The 22641-nt window shown below is 33.2% G+C and overlaps 1 protein-coding gene across 3 annotated transcripts; it reads right to left on the bottom strand.

Annotated features, from left to right (window-relative positions):
- Positions 1-124: 124 nt before the first annotated feature.
- LOC110103398 (BTB/POZ domain-containing protein At1g30440) lies at positions 125-21734 on the bottom strand. 3 transcript variants are annotated; one of them, XM_028698169.1, is made up of 6 exons: positions 20626-21734; positions 4749-4935; positions 4456-4661; positions 3050-3119; positions 1418-2617; positions 125-860 (listed from the first exon to the last, which is right to left on the bottom strand). In XM_028698169.1, exons 3-6 carry the CDS (start codon positions 4584-4586, stop codon positions 336-338), a joined length of 1926 nt encoding a protein of 641 aa, XP_028554002.1. In that variant the 5' UTR covers positions 4587-4661; positions 4749-4935; positions 20626-21734; the 3' UTR covers positions 125-335. The 3 variants fall into 3 exon arrangements, with proteins under 3 accessions (XP_028554002.1, XP_028554003.1, XP_020687758.1); XM_028698170.1 differs by lacking the exons at positions 4749-4935; positions 20626-21734 and adding an exon at positions 4267-4358 and having other exon boundaries at positions 4456-4509; XM_020832099.2 differs by lacking the exons at positions 4456-4661; positions 4749-4935 and having other exon boundaries at positions 20626-21733.
- Between the last annotated feature and the right edge of the window lie 907 nt (positions 21735-22641).

Here is a 22641-nt window from a genome sequence, read left to right as displayed (position 1 = left end):
CTCTTAATATCTAGACATCTTTTGATATAATTGTTATAATTTCATTTAAGAAACTATACATTTAGACGTGCTTATCCCGAAAAAAATCCTAGAATGGTTGACCTTCTAAAAATTTACACTAATGTGATAAAATCATGAGGCCTTTAAATCAAAGCGGACAATATGTTGATAAAAGTTTGTGCTGTTACATTGCCAGCAACATTGGAATTCATAAAAAACAACTAGCCATTTAAATTCAAAACATAAAAACTATGGCAAGATTACAAGAAAGAATAAACTGTGAAATACAAGAGAAGTAGCATATAGTCCATCATTCACCTTTTGATAAGTTTCTTCTATGATTTGTGAGCTTTGCTTATAGCTTCAATCTTCCCACTCCTGCTCTGATGCTCGCTAACTGAATCTTCCTGTGTGCTGCATATCTGTGGCTTCACCCTGAAGCCCAATTTCTTTGAGAAACCGCTCCACCCATTTCTCAACCTGCTCAGCCTCTCAATCTCCTCCCTCATGGTTGAACACTCTCTCTCAAGTTCAGAGACTCTCATCCTCATGTGATCCATACCAACTTTCAGAACCTGGTTTTCCCTGACAGCAGTGGCCCAGCCCCCGCCGCCGCCCTCACTTGGGGCCACAAGACCGCTCCTTAACGGTCTTGAACCATCGAGGTTGTCAGAAACAAGGAAACATCCGGCGATTGAAGTTCTAAGTTGAAGCTGCTCAAAGAAGAGTACTTGGACAACAACTCGAAGAGGAAGCCTCTCATTCTGTGCAGCATGGGTGCAGGCTTCAAGGGAGAGCTTTTGGCAGTCCATCAGCCGGCATAGCTGTTCTCTCTCAGATTCTGATAGCCATGGGTGTGCCTGTATTGGAATTTTATTTCAGAAACACATTAAGAAGATATGTCAGGGTGATTACATTAGAGGTGTCAATTAGGGTCGACGGGTTGGGTTCGGGTCAAACCCGAGTTGACCCAGATCTAAACATATCAACCCGAACCCAACCCATTTCTGCAAACGGGTAGGACATTTCAACCTGGATCCGACCCACGCGGGTTGCCGGGTTTGACCCGACCCGACCTAGATTTAGTAGATTTGGCTGAAGAAGCGCAGCTAAGCGCCTGAGCCAGTCCGCGAGTGCGGATAGCGAAGTCCGAGTCGCGAGCGGAAGGAGTTAGCGGGTTCGCGAGTGCGGGATCGCGAGTGCAGGCGAAGTCCGAGTCGCAAGCGCGCGGCAGCGAGCAGAGTCCGCGGGACGAGTTAACCTGAAGCCGACCCGTTTTTGAAACGAATCGAAATTTTGAATTTGAAACCGACCCGTTTGCTAACTGGGTCAACCCGAACCCAAATTTTTCTGGGTCGGGTCCGGGTCGGATTTCGAGCAGTGTCAAAAATTGACACCTCTAAATTACATTATTTACCTTGAAATATATATCAATGGCACGGTATAGCCCATCATCCAGAGGACGGGCATACTCTGGAATGGCTTCTGCAAGAGACTGAAACTTTGGCAGCTTTAAGTTGACGTCAGGGGCCACCTCTGCCAAGTACCCATCTATAAGCTTAGCCACAGTGGTTATTGGTGTAAGCGATGGAGAACCCATCAACTGCTCATCATCTATCAGACCAGGAGAAGCTCCACCAGTAGCCAGGTCCATGGCTAGGAAGTGCTTGAGAATTCTATGGATGCAATCAACATCATAGAGTGTTTCCATAGAGTAAGAAAAGGTAGGCAATAGCAAATCCTCTAAACTGGCTTCATCCAACTGCATACCGATTCTTCTCTCCAAGTTAGCCAAGTGTTCAGGACTGGCTTTCAAAATCATTGCAGTGCGGAGAAGACCAAACAGAAACTTTGTAGAAGTCACACCCTTTTGGATGGGCAAAAAACTCTCAATTTCTTCAAGAAGGCCCCTTTGCTCATCCTCAGACAGTACAGATATGTGTGTCATAAGTGCTGCATTGTGCCTTTTGTTTAATCCGGGAAGATACCTTTTTGCATAGGAGGCTAAGGAACCAGCAATTATCTCTTCTCTGATACCTCGTGACTCCATTACTGATATAAGCCTCTTATACAAGGGAAGACTGAGAGATGAGACATCCTCGTACCACCAATCTGTGCTACGACTTGTGGGTCTTGCTCCAGTACTTATCCCATTCCATAGAACGCTTCCACCAGGGCTTTGCATGGAGCCATGCTCCATCATAGGCCAGCCAAATAGATCAGGGTCCATGCAAGCCTTCACAGCCAACGAGTCAATGCATCTTGTAACAATGTTAAGATCTTCAGCACAAGGGAGAAGATCATCGCAGGTTTGGAGAGCTCTCACTGAATCTTTCCAGCTACGGAGAACAACTTGATTGAGAAATAGCTCAGACTCTGAGATTAAATTCCTCTCAGCAACCTCTTCAGTCATTTGCAGATACTCAGAAGCACACCGGGCATATACAACATTCGAAGCAGTAAGTTCTATCTTCATGCCATAGCAAAACTTGGCAACTAGTTCAAACGCCTTTGAACCACCAGGAATATCTGAAAGCTTTATGATACAGCTCTCTTCTTCGCCAGACTTATCAGAAATCAGTTTTTCCAGAAGACGACTCTTGGATAATAAAGGAAACTGCAAGTCATCCGTAAGAACATTTAGATTTGAAATTGGAAGAGGTCAATTAATTAAACGTAGGGAAACCTCTGCCATAGCAAAATAAATTTCAGAAGATATGTAAAATGAAATAGATGCAATGGTTAAATCAGCAGATAGCAAGATTTATTAGAGGAAAAATAAAGGACAAAGCATATTTTTAGTTAAAAAGTTATCTCAGAGAATGAAGAACGTATTTTTTTTAATATATCTCCAGAACCAGAAGTCAAAATGACTTCTCTGTGACATCTTCAGCAGCTATGCCAAACCAATGATATGATTAACACTACAGATATTAATAGCGACAGAAAATCCGTAGTTACACATAAATAATTCATTCCCGAAAAGAAATGGATAAAGCATGAGTTTTTTATCAAATAAATTATACAGATTACATGGTTTTACAATCACCTTGTGAAGATGGAAGGACATCTCTCCAACTTCAACGGTAACATCACTGGGAAGGCCAGTAGTGCTGAACCTGCAATAAAATACACATATCATCAATTACATAGAAACCAGATATTGCAGTTACGTTTTAAGAACTTAATTCTGAAAGAGTTACATGGTCAATGACAGATCATGCAAACCAAAGGCTTTAGTAATCAAAGATGCCCATACATTTGCAGAAGCAATATATGAAAAGAAAGCATGAATTACAAGATAAGTGTGGAAATAATTAATCTGTTAAACTTGGAAGAGTTTTCACAATTGTTTCACAATTTATTTATTTTTGTCATTAAACTTATATTTCAGGCTATTCGCAGTCTGTCATGTCATTTGGTTAGACTTTAGGAGCTTGATTGAAGTGTTTTAGGTGTTTGGATAAAATTGGTCGATTTGGGTTTGTTTAGGTCAAATTTTAGTTTATTTAGGTCAAAGTCAAGCCAAAAATGAGTATACGAACTGTAGAAAATCATGTAATAACACAAAAATAGTACAAAATGAAACTAAACTCTAGATTTTGTCCAAGGATGCCACTAACATTTTGGAGTAAGAAAACTTCAAAATCCCATCTTTAGGGGCTTGATAGAGAAATATTCTAGATGTTGGGATAAATTTGAACAAATTGGGTCTTTTTAATCAAAGTATAGTTTATTTAGGCCAAATCAAGACATATGAACATAAAAAGGGAAGAAATCATGTAATAACACAAAAAATTTTAGTAAATGAAACTAAACTCTAAATTTTCCCCAATGTTGTGGCTAAATTTTGTAGTACGGAGAATTTAAAAGCCCATCTCAAAGTCTAATTTTTCTATTTCTTTCCACAGTGTTTGTGTTATCAGAATCAAGGACATTATTGGGAGATGAAACCTTGAAAATAATAAATAAAAAAAATTCATCCATGCTAAGTTGAAGAGCCTTGAAGTGGCCATGCTAAATCTTCAAATGCTTAATCCTCAATACAAGGAGAAACAATATTTGGGAACTCCAAAAATTCATCAGCTATCCTCAGCCTTCCAAAAATGAATATTTGACAAGAATCAGAAATAAAACTGAACCTTTATTGTCTAAGGTAGAAGTACAATGGCAAGTGGTTAGCCTAGGCAGAAAATTAGTATAACACTTCATATCATACAGCAGACCAAACAATGCCATTTAAAATCCTATATGGCAGGGATCCACCTCATCTGATATATTATGGGCATGGCAACACGTCATCAGTGGAGCAGCACTTGGGAGAAAGAGAATAGATTTTGGTATAATTAAAGGAACATCTACAAAGAGCACAGCAAATCATAAAGAAGTAAGAGGATGGACACATGATAGACATGCAGTTTGAGGTTAGGAATAGGGTTTATATGAAGATCTGACCTTACAGGCAGCGGATTGTGGCTCGACGAAGGAATGAGAAGCTCTCCTCCCGCTACTTTGGGCCCTGCGAGGTTGTGGACCACATTGGTGCAGTAGTATGTCGCCCTATGGTTGCCACCGACCTCAGCCATCGATTTGTATTTTATGTATCGCAACTGAGACAAGCCATTGAAAATCACACACCCTCGCCCGCACTACCGATCAAACTGTCAAAGTATATGGAGGTGATATTAGAACCACTGAAGGTGGCGCCAAGGGGATCAGTGAGGTGTTGATCAAGTGGAAGGATTTACCAGTGTACTATGAGGCGACATGAGAGCCCTACAATCACATCTAGGAGTTTCTCTCCTTCCACCTTGTGGACAAAATGATTTTTTGGGAGGAGAATATTGATGCGGTGGTGGCTCCCTCACCCCAGGCGGGTGTTGGGCAAGAAGAGCAAAGGGGATTAATTCCACCTTTAATTACTTGCATAAAAAACTAAAATTAAGAGGGAATTAGGAAAGTTTATTTAAGGAAAGATGGATGATTTGAATTTAGATTTAAAAAGGAATTATGAAAAGCTTATTTAGGAAAAGATGGCTAATTTGAATTCAAATGTGGGAGGGAATTAAAAAAAGTTTATTTAGTAAAGGAGGACTGATTTGAATTCATATTTTGGAGGAAAATAGAAAGGTTTATATTAGTGTTAACTGGGTTGTTTTTTTTCATTATGTGTGAATTGTATTTTGTTGTGATTTTCTTTAGAGTTATTCCTAGCAGAGCCTAGGGTTTGTGGAGAGTCGATCTACCTCTCGAATAGTATATCAACTTGTAACTTGGTTTGTTGTGCCGATATAAAAATCTTTCTCGTTGATTTTTGTTGCGTTCTCTCTTTGTTATTGTTGTTTTTATTTTTTGAAGCATTAAGAAATTTAATAGAACAAAGTGGCAAATGCTTCAAAAATAAGCATGTTAGTAAAGATTGGGCTAAATGTTTCCGCGGAAAGCAAAGAGATTTTCATGAGCCGGATGTTTAGATGTTTTCATGTGTATTTCTAAAGGTTTTTTTAAAGCAAAATTTATTTGAAAACTTCATAATGTTGAGACACCATACATTAAAGCAGTCATAAGAAAGATTATCGACCAAAATAAAGAAAGAAATTACAAGATATGTTGAGAAATAGCATACATGGGTCAAGTGGTGAAGGTTCACATACAGAAGACAATTTCATACACACAATTACTACCCGAATACTACAAGAGAAAAGCAACCCATTTTTTTCCTAACATGTCAGGACACGAAAATGGATGCATTCAATCTTCCTCATGATCAATCTATTCAAAAAAATGGATAATTTCAATCCATACAGAAAAAAGTCATTTGATATAATGACAATGGCAAACAGATCCTTTGAGGATGTAGTCAGATCGCATTAAACTAAGAAAGCATAAAATCATAAAAGGGTAAAAAATTCTAAAACCATGGATGATGGAGCTCATTAGAGGACATGAGGAGATTTAACATCTCACTTATTGACTATGCAACCTATCCACAGACTGATGGACAAAAGCAGATGAATGGTATTTGAAAAAAAAAAAATTAAATGGATTCTAAAAATTCAGTTTTTTAGGAAACCCATAACAAAATTCTGGTTTCAAAAAAAAATTTCCAAAGAAACCGAATGTATGTTAACCGGTTTCTTTATATATATATATATATATATATATATATATATATAATTATAAATTCTAAACCCTAAACCCTAAAATGAGTTCAAACCTTATTTAAATAGGATTCATAAAGATAAAACCTTGTTTGAACAAGGTAAAAATATGATTTGAATATAAATCAAATACTGCTTGATTATAATTTGAACCTTGGTTGAGCCTATATCATTTGACATAGACTTTATATAAATATTCTGAATCCAACTATGGGATATTTTGATTCAAAATGAAATTTGGAATATATTTCCCAAAAATAAATTGAGTACATTTTTTTCAATTATGACTAAAACCTCTCTTGAACATCTTATCTCTTATATATTTTATATTCTCATATTAAATGTTGATTTTACTCTTCATCCATTATCAGTAAGGAATTGAAGATTACAACCAACATTTGCTAACCAATTAGCACAAGCATTCCCTTCACGAAACACATGGGAAATATTAACATTACAAAGGGTCATTAATTATTTAATATCCCTTAGGAGATAAAAAAGCTCAAGCTGCAAATTTTATCTTCATTTTCTTTTAAATAGTAGATACAACGCAAAGAATCAACTTCAATCCAAATGTTAATTATGCCAAGAGAAAGAAATAATTTTAAACCATAAAGTATAGCTAAAATTTCAGCAAAAATAACAAAACATTTTTAAGAGGACCAGCATAAACTATAATAAAATTGCCATGTAAATCTTTAATAATGACACCACAACCAGAAGAAATGTTTTTAACCGAACCATCACTATTAAGTTTAAAAATTTTATCAGGCTATTTAGACCAGTAAATAAGCTTAGGGCCATCATTGTCATGCATGTTTTAAGGGACAATCATAAAATCCTTAGCCAAAAAAGAAAGAGACCAGTAAAGTTCATAGAAGGAAAAAGAAGAGCTAACTTCTTCAAAGATCATATTATATCTTTATTTGATATTCCTTGCAGAATCATATATGATAATGGTCAATCCTATAGAAGAACAAAAATAAATAGTTTTTTTAGTCATCATAAAATAGATTGGAGATACTCAACAGTCTATTACCCTCGAGAAAATGGATAAGCTGATGCATTAAATAAACTTTGTTACAACTCAAAAAGGAAATCATGGATAATAATAAGCATCAATGGCATGAACAGCTAAGAGAACCTTTGTGGGCATATAGAACTCGCACTTAAATTATGCCATTTGCTTTAGACTTTGAAGTAGAGGATGTTCTCCCTTTGGAGGTACCATTGCTTTGATTATGTATTCCAGTAAATAATAAAATTATAATGGAATAAAATGCTAAATTTAAATTAAAAAAAGTTTGAAGGTATTGAAGAGAAACAAATGTAGGCTCAACAAAACCTTGAGTTATACAAAGCTAAATTGATTCAAGCACATGATAAGATGGTTCAACCGTGAACTATATAATTATGAAATAAAAGTTTGAATAGGTTATTAGACCTAATAAAATTGTTCCAATGCTAACCAAGAAAATGGGTGAATTGGTAATTTAAAATTTATCTTATATTTTATAAAATCATAATAATTTAAAGTGCAAAAAATAAAAATGCAATAAAATGTAAAATAATAGAATAACACTAAATTTTATAGTGGTTCAGTCCAATTAGACCTACGTCCACTCCCTGAAGACTTTTTCTTCAGTATTGCATTAAATCAAAAGTGACTCTCCTTTTGGTCCCACAGCAAGGTGGATAAGTCATTACAAAACTTCTCTTCCACTAACCTGATGCGACAGAATACTGATGCCCTTTCTCACCCTCCTGGTGATGGCAGACTACCAATATCCTTTCTCACCCTCCTAGTGATGATAGAGTACCAAAGTCCTTTCTCATCCTCATGGTGATGGCAGAGTATCAACATCCTTTCTCACCCTCCTGGTGATGGTAGAATACTGTGATCTTCTTTGAAAATCTTCTCTCAAGAGCTTTCAAGGAAGTAGGAAAGAATGTTGAAGAATAAATAAGAGATCATTACCTTTGGACAACCTTCTGAATCACCTCACAAATTACTCTTACTAGATCTCTCTCTCTGTTTACTCCTAAAATACTCTCCCAAAGACGCTCTTAAGAGAAATTTGAAGCAAGATATTGTGTTAGTTTTTAGGCACTTATATATGAAAGATAAGAAAACTCATCCATAAAACTAAAAATTTCAATTGGAATGTACATAGATCATATAGTACAATCGCATATCGTCTATATGAACAGTTCAAAAAACCATGTAATGTAGTTTAAAGTTGTGAATTGCACACCAGGCAACCTACTTTGATGTTTATCAATAGATAAGCCTATGTAGTGGGACTAAATTTATCACAAGCATGATTTTGTACACTTAAATGGCTAATATATCTTACAAGAATGTTACAATTGCAGCACCCCACAGTACTCCTTAATAGTATTAGGAGTATTACTAATATAAAAATAACAATTTCATCATTTGATCATATTATACTTTTGAACATTTGAAAATCTTTATAAAACATCAAATAGTTATCATTCATCTCATCAAACGGAAGCATCTAATAGTTTAAAATTTCAACAAATACATATTTACAGAGGCACTAAGGAAAACTAAATAAATCCAGAGTAATACAATATTAAATTGTTTACTAATCTCAAATATAGAGTTTACAAATAAAATAAATACTAGCATAAAATAAAAAATAACTTGTAATTTAATCTGCAACAATCTTTTCATTTCTATTTCCTGTAACAACAGCTAGTAAGAAAAATACTAATGAGCTATGACGCTCAATAAACTTTACAGGTTAATTAACAATTAAAATATAATAATTGTAATAAATCAACATATTGAAATTATCATTGATTAACTTTACTCTTACTTGTAATTTGTAAAATATAATAAAATCATCATTAATATTAGTTTTTACTTCTTTTAAATTTTGCACTGAATACCAATTTTAGTCTGTAAAATATTTGACTATACTTTCATAACAATATTCAATAGAGCCAAGGTGAATCTGGCATTATCGCTATTGAATTATATAAAGGTCATTTTGCCCTACTTGTTATGCATGTATCATGTTCTCCAGGGTCCCTTTTGTCTCACTTAAAATATAATTTCATACATGGATATCATTTTGTTCCACCTATACTTATAAATTATACATCATTTGTACCCAAACTTAATTTTAATTTGATATTCAATACACTTTTCATAATTATAGGTCATACTTGTTTTGTTGTATGTTTTCATAAGTATTCATATTATAATCTTATACCATGAATATGCATATAATAAGTAAGAAAATGAGCTCTTTTCAAAACATTATTAATAAGGAAAACATTTAAATGAACAAAATAAATATTGATTTAGACTCACATAAATATGAATAACCACTTATATAAATTTATTATGTGAGTTTAAATCAATATTTATTATTTTTCATTTAAATGTTTTTCTTATTGATAATGTTTATGAAAGAAGTTATTTTACTTATTATATGCATATTCATGGCATACAGATTATAATATGAATGATTATGAAAGTATGCAACAAAATAAGTATGACTTATGATTATAAAAAGTGTATTGAATATTAATTTAAAGTAAAGTTTGACTACATATGATATATAACTTACAAGTATATATGAGATAAAAGGATTCTCAGGTATGAAACTACATTATAAGTGGGGAAAAATGAACCCCAGAGAATATGATGCCTACATAGCAGGTGGGCAAAAGGGACCTCTATATAATTCAATGGTGATAATATCATGTTCACCTGAGCTCTATTAAATATTATTATGAAAGTATACTCAAATCTTTTACAAACTAAAATTGATATTCAGTACAAAATTAAAAAAAAAAAGTAAAGACTAATGTTAATGATTATTTTATTATATTTTACAAGCAACAATAAGATTAATCAATAATAATTTCAATCTTTTAATTTATTATAATTATTATTTTTTAATTATTAATTAACCTGCAAAGCTTACTGAACCTCATAGCTCACCAGTATTTTTCTTATTGGTTATTGTTACAGTAAAGGGAAATAAAACAATTGTTGAAGATTAAATTATAAGTTATTTCTTATTTTATATTAGCATTTATCTTGTTTGTGAACTCTACACTTGAAGTTAATAAGCAGTTCAATGTTATATTACTTTGAATTTATTTGATTTTCCTTAGTGCTCTATAACTATATCTTTGTTAAAATTTTAAACTATTAGATGCTTCCGTTTGATGAGATAAATGATAACTGTTGGATATTTTATAAAAAATTTCAAATGTTCAAAAGTATAGTATAATCAAATGATAAAATTATTATCTTTATATTAGTAATACTTTTAGTACTGTTAAGAGTTACTGTGGAGGTGTTACAACTATTACAAGGAAGAAACCTATGGTGCCCTTAGATTTGGTTTTTTAGCTATAAATTTCAAGACTGAATGTGCAAAATAGATGAGAAAATGGAGAATGTTCGAACTTAAAGAGTTTTATGCAATTTATAATAAGGCTTTAATGTAAACAAACATTAACGAGGACAAACTTTTATAAAAGCGTGATGATGCAATGGTTTCTCTGAGAAAGGAGAGATCTTCTAATGCAATCAAAAATTTGGAAAGGGACCCAAATTTTTTATCACAAAAACAAAATCTTTCTATGATGATAGAAAGACAAAATGCTTAAAAGAACACACAACTTTATATAATAAAATGACTTACAAACAAAGACTCTTACAAACTTGACTCAAACATGACAAACACTTAAAGTTGCATTTCTTTGAGAAGAATGATACAGGTGGAATGGCACTTGCGGATAGACGAAAGAGGTAAAAAGCCGAGAAGAAGGTGGAAAGAGCTCGCAAGATTTCCTAGAGGAGATGAAAAGAAGAAATGGACAAAGCTCGCAAGCTTTTCCAACAAAACCCGCAGGTTTACATTTCAAAAAATCATTCACATAACATATTTTAAACATACACAAAACATCTTTATATATAGGCATGAGAGAGGAATACAAACATACCCTCATTAATTTAAAAGCTTATTTAAATAGGGAATATGAAAAGCCAACAGCTATTCCAGGAAATGAAGCACCAAAGACGGAAAAGCCCCCAAACAGCCACGGGAAGCAGCCCAGTCAGGAACCCGAAGAAGCAGCCGCAGAAACCAAAGAGGCCCACATATAACCGAGGCACCAAGGCACGAAAAAACCACCCAGCACGGAAAACCAGCAACCAACCGTGGAAATCAAGGAGCCAAGGCACGGAAACAGCCAACCGTGGACACCAAGGAATCAAGGCACGGAAATCCAAGAGCCAGCTGCAGGAAACAAAGGAGGCAGCAGTGGGAACCAAGGAGCCAAGGCATGGAAACCCAAGAACCATCCACGGGAAACGAATAGCCAAGGGGAAGAAGAAGAGACAAAATAATGAGCTACTAATAAATTAATAAATGATCTAAAAACATAGCTCATAATGAGCTAAATCTTAGTTCAATAAATGAACTAAAAACCAGCTCATAATGAGCTAAATCTTAGCTCAAAAATTAATAAGCTAGCAAACTCAAGAGAAGTCAAAACCTTTTTTTTTTTATTTGACCCCCCTCCCTGTCTACATCAGACTCCCCTTCTTGAGAACTCATCTCCCGATGAGTTAGCTTTGTTCTGAAGGCGTTGCATCAAGAGACACCAAGGCTTGAGATTGCTCACTTGACACCAAGACTCAAATGACAACATGACTCAAAACAAAACTTACATGATAACTAACATGACACATACGACAAACTGACTCATAAATTTTGACTTGACTCACAAGACTTACACAACTCACAATAACTTGACTTGACAAACCAACTTAAAACCTAGGACTTCCTAACTTGCTCTGATACCAAATTAATGCAATCAAAATTTGGGAAGGGTCCCAAATTTTTTATCACAAAAATAAAATCTTTCTAGGATGATAGAAAGACATAAAATGCTTAAAAGAACACACAATTTATATAATAAAACGAATTACAAACAAAGACTCTTACAAACTTGACTCAAACATGACAAACACCTAAAGTTGCATTTCTTTAAGAAGAAGGATACAGGTGGAATGGCACTTGCGAAGAGACGAAAGAGGTTAGAAGCCAAGAAGAAGGGTGGAAAGAGCTCGCAAGATTTCCTAGAGGAGATGAGAAGAAGAAGTGGACAAAGCTCGCAAGCTTTTCCAACAAAACCCGCATGTTTACATTTTCAAAAATCATTCACATAACATATTTTAAACATACCCAAAACATCTCTATATATAGGCATGAGAGGGGAATACAAACAGCCCCTCATTAATTTAAAAGCTTATTTAAATAGGGAATATGAAAAGCCAACAGACATTCTAGGAAACGAAGCACCAAAGCCACGGAAAAGCCCCCAAACAGCCACGGGAAGCAGCCCAGCCAGGAACCCGAAGAGGCAGCCGCAGAAGCCAAAGAGGCCCGCACAGAACCGAGGCACCAAGGCACGGGAAAACCACCTGACACGGAAAACCAGCAGCCAACCATGGAAATCAAGGAGCCAAGGCACGGAAATCCAAAAGCCAGCCGCAAGAAACCAAGGAGGCAGTCATGGGAACCAAGGAGCCAAGGCACGGGAACCCAAGAACCATCCACGGGAAACGAATAGACAAGGGGAAGAAGAAGAGACAAAATAATGAGCTACTAATAAATTAATAAATGATCTAAAAACATAGCTCATAATGAGCTAACTCTTAGTTCAATAAATGAACTAAAAACCAGCTCATAATGAGCTAAATCCCCCCCCCCCCTTGTCTACATCATCTTCATAGTGTTTGTTCATAAGTTGATCAACAGAAAATCTGAACCCAAGAAGATTAAAGAAAGATTTACGAAAAACACGATGTTGTTGAACTACCAAATGATATTAGCAGCTATAGCACATTCAAATGTCAAAATCCTCACGGAATTTCAGATTCAAAGAGAGCAAGATACATGGAGCATAGAATCTGAAGTTCCATAAGGACTTCGACATTATCTATGCTAGAAATAATAATGTCAGATTACAGTTCAATAATACAATTATTTCCAATTAAAAATCATTATATCAGCTAAACCTAACATTAGCACAAATGGAAACATGACTCAAGATATTAATGATGCAAAGGTTATTGACACAAGATTTCATTAAACAAAACAATACAAATTTTATGCGATCAGTTCATACAAACATAGAATGCAAAAAGTCAATATCATAAATGCGAACACCAAATGTTGTTGCCTCAACAAAAGATATTCAAGATATATTTTCACTAAAAAATTGAAAATAAATGATTCTTCCAAATGTAAAGTGAGGATCCATAGTATATTCTATTCATAGATAATATAATATAATAAGTGAGATCTATTTTGAAGTAAATGAAAACATAAGATAATAGCAGAAAATTTAAAAGATAAAAGTCATAAGATTATCAAAATAAGAACTGGGAACATAATATTCAATTTTAATAGATGCAAGAATGATAATTATCCGCTTATATTATTGAAAAATGAAGTGACAATTAGGAATACTAAGTTTAAGTGGATTGGAATTATTGGTAGATAAAAAAAATGTGCATACATATGAGAGCATATTTCTTAGAGTTAAAAAGGCAACTAAAATGAAATGCCTCAAGAATTCTATGAGATTAGAGAATACAATGTAGATCAAAAAAAATTTGACAAAACAATAATTACGCAATGCCAATATGCTAATATGGTTCAGAGTGTTAACAAATATGTTCTTGATAGCTGAGTTAAGCATGTCATTATAGAAAGCAATGCCAAATTGAAGTATGGTAAAAATAAAAAAGGATAGAATGAAAAAATATTATTTTAGAAGCGAAATGTGAGTAGCACCATTGTGAAAAATATATGTACATGATTTGATCATGTAAAATTGAGGCTGAAGACACATATAAGGTGAAAAAATAAAGAAGATAAATATAGAGACTACAAGTAACATGGCTAGAAATTGTGAAAAAAAGACCGGTACATGTATAGCTACTATCTCATGAGCATTGAATAAAAATGAAAGGAGGATAATTCATAAAGAAGACAACAAACAATTCGGATAATGCTAACAATGATGATATATTGTAGAAATATAGGAGTAAGCTCTCCTCCCGCTACTTTGGGCCCTACGAGGTAGTGGACCACATTGGCGCAGTAGTATATCGCCTATAGTTGCCACCGACCTCAGCCATTGATCTCGTATTTCATGTATCGCAATTGAGACAAGCCATTGAAAACCACACACCCTTGCCCGCACTACCGATCACACTGTCAAAATATATGGAGGTGATATTAGAACCACTGTAGGTGGCGCCAAGGGGATCAGGGAGGTGTTGATCAAGTGGAAGGATTTACCAGTTTATTATGAGGCAACATGAGAGCCCTACAATCACATCTAGAAGGAGTTTCTCTCCTTCCACCTTGTGGACAAAATGACTTTTTGGGAGGAGAATATTGATGTTGTGGTGGCTCCCTCACCCCAGGCGGTTGTTGGGCAAGAAGAGCAAAGGGGATTAATTCCACCTTTAATTACTTGCATAAAATACTAAAATTCAGAGAGAATTAGGAAAGTTTATTTAAGGAAAGATGGTTGATTTGAATTTAGATTTAAGAAGAAATTATGAAAAGTTTATTTAGGAAAAGATGGTTTTTTTTTTTTGGAAAAGATGGTTAATTTGAATTCAAATGTGGGAGGGAAGTAAGAAAAGTTTATTTAGTAAAGGAGGACTGATTTGAATTCATATTTTGGAGGAAAATAGAAAGGTTTATATTAGGGTTAATTGGGTTGTTTTTTTTCATTGTGTAAATTGTATTTTGTTGTGGTTTTCTTTGGAGTTATTCCTAGCAGAGCCTAGGGTTTGTGGAGAGTCGATCTACCTCTTGAATAGTATATCAACTTGTAACTTGGTTTGTTGTGCCGATATAAAAATCTTTCTCGCTAATTTTTGTTGCATTCTCTCTTTGTTATTGTTGTTTTTACTATGAGGAAATCGAATTCCTATCAGTTTTGAAGCATTAAAAAATTTAATAGAACAAAGTGGCAAATGCTTCAAAAATAAGCATGTTAGTAAAGATTGGGCTAAATGTTTCCATGGAAAGCAAAGAGGTTTTCATGAGCCGGATGTTTAGATGTTTTCATGTGTATTTCTAAAGGTTTTTTTAGAGCAAATTTTATTTTAAAACTTCATAATGTTGAGACACCATACATTAAAGCAGTCATAAGAAAGATTATCGACCAAAATAAAGAAAGAAGTTGCAAAATATGTTGAGAAATAGCATACATGGGTCAAGTAGTGAAGGTTCACATACAGAAGACAATTTCATACACACAATTACTACCCCGAATACTACAAGAGAAAAGCAACCCATTGTTTTTCCTTACATGTCAGGACATGAAAATGAATGCATTCAATCTTCCTCATGATCAATCTATTCACAAAAATGGATAATTCAATCCATACAGAAAAAAGTCATTTGATATAATGACAACGGCAAACATGTCCTTTGAGGATATACTCAGATCACATTAAACTAAGAAAGCATAACATCATAAAAGGGTAAAAAATTCTATAACCATGGATGATGGAGCTCATTGGAGGATATGAGGAGATTTAACATCTCACTTATTGACTATGCAACCTATCCACAGACTAATGGACAAAATAAAGTTGTGAATTGCACACCAGGTAACCTACTTTGATGTTTATCAATAGATAAGCCTATGTAGTGGGACTAAATTTATCACAAGCATGATTTTGTACACTTAAATGGCTAATATATCTTAGAAGAATGTTACAATTGCAACACCCCACAGTACTCCTTAATAGTATTAGGAGTATTACTAACATAAAGATAACAGTTTTATCATTTGATCATATTATACTTTTGAACATTTGAAAAACTTTATAAAACATCCAATAGTTATCATTCATCTCATCAAACGAAAGCATCTAATAGTTTAAAATTTCAACAAATACATATTTACAGAGCCACTAAGGAAAACTAAATAAATCCAGAGTAATACAATATTAAACTGATTACTAACCTCAAGTATAGAGTTTACAAATAAAATAAATACTAGCATAAAATAAAAAATAACTTGTAATTTAATCTACAACAATCTTTTCATTTCTATTTCCTGTAACAATAGCTAGTAAGAAAAATATTGATGAGCTATGAGGCTCAATAAGCTTTACAGATTAATTAACAATTAAAATATAATAATTATAATAAATCAACAGATTGAAATTATCATTAATTAGCTTTACCCTTGTAATTTATAAAATATAATAAAATCATCATTAATGTTAGTCTTTACTTCTTTTGAATTTTGTATTTAATACCAATTTTAATCTGTAAAAGATTTGACTATACTTTCATAATAATATTCAATAAAGCTAAGGTGAATCTGCCATTATCGTCATTGAATTATATAAAGGTCTTTTTTGCCTCTTTAGAGATCTTTTTTGCCCTACTTGTTATGCTGTATCATATTTTCTAGGGTCCCTTTTGTCTCACTTACAATGTAATTTCATACATGAAAACCATTTTGTCCCACCTATACTTATAAATTATACATCATTTGTATTCAAATTTTATTTTAAATTGATATTCAATATACTTTCCATAATTATAGGTCATACTTGTTTTGTTGTATGTTTTCATAATTATTCATATTATAATCTTATACCATGAATATGCATATAATAAGTAAAAAAAATGAGTTCTTTTCAAAATATTATCAATAAGGAAAATATTTAAATGAACAAAATAAATATTGATTTAAACTCACATAAATATGAATAACCACTTATATAAATTTATTATGTGAGTTTAAATTAATATTTATTATTTTCATTTAAATATTTTCCTTATTGATAATGTTTATGAAAGAAGTCATTTTACTTACTTATTATATGCATATTCATGGCATATATATTATAATATGAATGATTATGAAAGCATGCAAAAAAATAAATATAACTTATGATTATAAAAAGTGTATTGAATATCAATTTAAAGTAAAGTTTGGCTATATATGATATATAACTTACAAGTATATATGAGACAAAAGGGTTCCCAGGTATGAAACTATATTATAAGTGGGGAAAAAGGAACCCCAGAGAATATGATACCTACATAGCAAGTGGATAAAAGGGACCTCTATATAATTAAATGGTGATAATGTCATGTTCACTTGAGCTCTATTAAATATTGTTATAAAAGTATAGTCAAATCTTTTACATACTAAAATTAATATTCAGTGCAAAATAAAAAAAATAAAGACTAATGTTAATTATTATTTTATTATATTTTACACGCAACGATAAGATTAATCAATAATAATTTCAATCTTTTAATTTATTACAATTATTATTTTTTAATTATTAATTAACCTGCAAAGCTTACTAAGCCTCATAACTCACCAGTATTTTTCTTATTGGTTGTTACAATAAAGGAAAAGAAAAAAATTGTTGAAGATTAAATTATAAGTTATTTCTTATTTTATATTAGTATTTATCTTGTTTGTGAGCTATACACTTGAAGTTAATAAGCAGTTTAATGTTGCATTACTTTGGATTTATTTGATTTTTTTTAGTGCTCTATAACTATGTCTTTGTTAAAATTTTAATCTATTAGATGCTTCCGTTTGATGAGATAAATGATAAATGTTGGATATTTTATAAATATTTTCAAATGTTCAAGAGTATAGTATAATCAAATGATGAAATTGTTATCTTTATATTAGTAGTACTTTCAGTACTGTTAAAAGTTACTGTGGAGGTGTTACAACTATTACAAGGAAGAAACCTATGGCGCCCTTAGATTTGGTTTTTTAGCTATAAATTTCAAGACTGAATGTGCAAAATAGATGAGAAAATGGAGAATGTTCGAACTTAAAGAGTTTTATGCAATTTATAATAAGGCTTTAATGTAAACAAATATTAACGAGGGCAAACTTTTATAAAAGCGTGATGATGCGATGGTTTCTCTGAGAAAGGAGAGATCTTCATAGTGTTTGTTCATAAGTTGATCAACAGAAAATCTGAACCCAACAAGATTAAAGAAAGATTTATGAAAAAGATGATGTTGTTGAACTACCAAATGATATTAGCATCTATAGCACATTCAAATGTCAAAATCCTCACGGAATTTCATATTCAAAGAGAGCAAGATACATGGAGCATAGAATCTGAAGTTCCATAAGGACTTTGACATTATATGGGCTAGAAATGCTAGAAATATTAATGTCAGATTACAGTTCAATAATACAATTATTTCCAATTAAAAATCATTATATCAGCTAAACCTAACATTAGCACAAATGGAAACATGACTCATGATATTAATGATGCAAAGGTTATTGACACAAGATTTCATTAAACAAAACAATACAAATTCTATGCGATCAGTTCATACAAACATAGAATGCTAAAAAGTCAATATCATAAATGTGAACACCAAATGTTGTTGCCTCAACAAAAGATATTCAAGATATATTTTCACTAAAAAATTGAAAATAAATGATTCTTCCAAATGTAAAGTGAGGATCCATAGTATATTCTATTTATAGATAATATAATATAATAAGTGAGATCTATTTTGAAGTAAAAGAAAACATAAGATAATAGCAGAAAATTTAAAAGATAAAAGTCATAAGATTATCAAAATAAGAACTGGGAACATAATATTCAATTTTAATAGATGCAAGAATGATAATTATCCGCTTATATTATTGAAAAATGAAGTGATAATTAGGAATACTAAGTTTAAGTGGATTGGATTTATTGGTAGATAAAAAAATGTGCATACATATGAGAGCATATTTCTTAGAGTTAAAGAAGGCAACTAAAATGAAATGCCTCAAGAATTCTATGAGATTAGAGAATACAATGTAGATCAAAAAAATTTTGACAAAACAATAATTACGCAATGCCAATATGCTAATATGGTTCAGAGTGTTAACAAATATGTTCTTGATAGCTGAGTTAAGCATGTCATTATAGAAAGCAATGCCAAATTGAAGTATGGTAAAAATAAAAAAGGATAGAATGAAAAAATATTATTTTAGAAGCGAAATGTGAGTAGCACCATTGTGAAAAATATATGTACATGATTTGATCATGTAAAATTGAGGCAGAAGACACGCATATAAGGTGAAAAAATAAAGAAGATAAATATTGAGACTACAAGTGACATGGCTAGAAATTGTGAAAAAAGACCGGTACATGTATAGCTACTATCTCATGAGCATTGAATAAGAATGAAATGAGGATGATTCATAAAGAAGACAACAAACAATTCGGATAATGCTAACAATGATGATATATTGTAGAAATATAGGAGTAAATCCACAATCTACTTATGTCAATGCCAATCAGCCTGCATGTTGTCCAATTAGATATTATTCACTTGATGATAATTTAGGGCCTTCTAGAATACTTATGAAACACATGCTAGCTCTTTTATGATCCACTTCTTGATGAAGCAGTCAATGACAACCATCATAACTTAATATACAACCTCAATTTTAAAAAAACATCATATATTTCTAAAGGATACATTTATAATGGCATGCATGACAAAACAAATGCAGGTTTATAGTTAAAGCATGGATGCTAATGGGCTCAAAAAGCTCAATATTGTCCCGGTCTGAGACCAATATTATATAACTTCTGAAAGTCCCCTAATGTTCTCAAAGCATCTAAATGTAGCAATTATTCCTATGCTTATAAGAAATCACTTTCACCACTTAAGGACAACCAATTGAAAAATTGGCCGAACCAAATTATTAATGGTTAAGATTTATTTTTTTATGGTGAATTTTTTATTCTATACTTAGAGAGGTGCAAACGAACCCTATGCACTTCACCAAGATGAAGCATCCCAAATTGACCCTCCAAGGTAGTTCATTGTTAAAAAGGTAAGTACTTCAGTAACACATCAACAAAATAATGACTTTAGGTGCCTAAGGTGAGTGATTTTTCCATCTCATGCAATCAACAGGTTCCAAACACATTTTTTTCTGAAAATCTATTAAACATATGCTATAAACTTTCAACCTTCATGATCTTTCCCTATAAAGGAGTTGCAAGTCAATCTCTAAAATACATTTCTATTTTCATCCTTCAGTTTAGTTTGAACAGAGGGAAAAAACCACTCTAAGCAGTCCAGCATGTCACAGCATACTACAGTAATACAAACAAGCAATTTCATCAAACAGCCATGTATATTATTTGCTGTGATTAAGGGAGGGGTCAAGTCTTCTAAGTAGTAAATGCATATACCTTAGTTGAAGATGCTCAAATTCTCAAAGCTGAAATAGAAAGACTGTAAATATATACATTCTAAAATGTATAACAAAAGTTCTTCAGCAGAAACAATATTTAAAGATTACAGCTGAAATAATATGTAATACACCAAGTAAACAAGGATGGAGTTTAACATACCAAGCCCTCCCTTTCCGTTGGAAGGTGTCCATTTTTGAGCCTAGCTTCATGCAAGCCATCTAAAACAACCAAAAAATGTTCCAGTAAAGAACTCAAGCAGAACCTAATGCCTATGCCGCCACAACCAAATCGCTGCTAATTCCTTTGATAGCACCGCAACATAAACTGAGGGGAAAGCAATATAAAGTGCAGTTTGGGGTCATGGGTTAAGAGCACTGCCAATTCTAGTCCTAAATTCCCCAGACCATTCTACAATTTCAATAGGGGAAAAAACCTCTAAAAGTAACAAACAAGAGAAACCAGTGATAAAATTCTAGTTAGGCAAGCATTTAGAGAAAATCTACAAAAGTTTTGGCCACAAATCCTCTTAGAAGTCACATATAAGCTGAAAAATCAGCCATAAATACTCAAAAACCCAAACAAAGTTACACATTTCTGATTTGTGAATTACTCAACTACACCACCCAAAGGCAACAAATCCAAAATGTAACCACAAACACCCTAATCCACCAAACCCAGCATACGAGACACCTTGGAACGCATACCAAATCCTCTTCAGATAAAGAACCAAATTTTGAACACTCCTTTCCCCGGCAATACTCGGTGAGTACAGACCCAAACGAAACCACGAGAAAGAGAGAGAAAACGGAGGAGAAAAGAACAAAAGGGGAGGTTATGAACAAGATGCCCTCCAAAAGCACAGACAAAACTTCTATTCTGTCTTTTCCTTTGGTCCTCCCCTTGAGAGCTTCAACGAGCTGGAGGCACGCTTTGGATGGGACCATGGCAAGCAAAACCCATGATACATCTGCCACAGAAATGAGTACTCGTGGAGAAAAGCACAGAACCCCCCTCTTTTTAGCAAGAATAGAAACACTTTAAGGAAAAGACAACAGTATATGCTCTCTCTCTCTCCCCCCTTCCCACTCCCTCCCTTCCCTCTCCCTCCCTTCCTCCTAAGTAAAGAAATCTTTGAATTGCATCGAGTCGACGACTGTAAAATTGCTTCATCGCAAGGAGAAAAATGGTGGAATGGAGTATTGACCTAATCCCATGTGCGGAAACGATGGGATTGGGGACTTTGGTTGCTTTCAGATTTCAACGCTGATTCCACGACAAAATAGGCATATCAAAGCAATTAAAATGAATTTATTATTCGCATGATTAGCTTGATTGGAACCGGACTCAATTATTTATCCTTTTAGATTATCTCTTTAGGCTCATATGAATAGTCAATTGCATAGGGTAATTTATAAATATAAAAATTGTTATTATTTATGTAATTTATTAAAAAAAAATTAATATTTGTGTTCTAGTTGAATCAATTTTATTAGATATTTTGTGTGATCATGTACATTTAAGAGGAATCAAGTTCTGAATATAATTATAAATCATGCAAGAATTTCATCCAGCATTGTTTTCGATGAATGTCGTGGCACACATTATTTATGTTGGATAAAAATTTATTTGTGGATGACATCCGACCCTACTAGCAAGCAAATTTGAAGGAATGAACCTGAAAACCTACGTGTATGCACTTTCTGATCACTGAAGTGGCGAGCACGAATGATTTACCCCATCGTCGACGATGGCAAGTAGCTCTACGATCGATCTTCTTTTATGAGGAGAGTGGTTAGTCGTGTTATCCATAAGGATCGGTGATTGCCCTTGTGATAGGTGACTTCCCTCCATGCTTCTTAGCGAATGGGATCTACTGATCCTCAACAAGCTCCATTGGCGAGCCCGCTAGATGCGTGTACCATTAGCACAGCCTACCGACTGCCTGCTAAATGCCTAGAAGGCATATGAAAATATATAATTGAGTTCTTAACTAACACCCTCTTGTAGCTTCATGTACTTAGTTGTCACAATTAATAGCTATTATTATTACAGTTTAATCAACTCATCCAATCACTATTATCAACCATATATATATGAATCATTAATTATGAATTATATGAACTACATAATACATAAATATATGATACATATGTATGATATAACATACATGATATA

The sequence above is a fragment of the Dendrobium catenatum genome, unplaced genomic scaffold (assembly GCF_001605985.2).
Source record: "Dendrobium catenatum unplaced genomic scaffold, ASM160598v2 fragScaff_scaffold_1056, whole genome shotgun sequence".
In the NCBI taxonomy this organism is placed as follows: Eukaryota; Viridiplantae; Streptophyta; class Magnoliopsida; order Asparagales; family Orchidaceae; genus Dendrobium; species Dendrobium catenatum.
The sequence above is the reverse complement of the archived record's forward strand: the minus strand, read 5'-3'. Positions and strand labels throughout refer to the sequence as shown.

Excerpts from the sequence above, each read along its gene's own strand:
- LOC110103398 (XM_028698169.1), bottom strand. The coding sequence starts at position 4,586 with ATGGCTGAGGTCGGTGGCAACCATAGGGCGACATACTACTGCACCAAT. Across the intron at positions 3,120-4,455 it reads CACAATCCGCTGCCTGTAAG|GTTCAGCACTACTGGCCTTC; the intron begins GTCAGATCTTCA and ends ATTTTATTGCAG. Across the intron at positions 861-1,417 it reads CCATTGATATATATTTCAAG|GCACACCCATGGCTATCAGA; the intron begins GTAAATAATGTA and ends ATTCCAATACAG.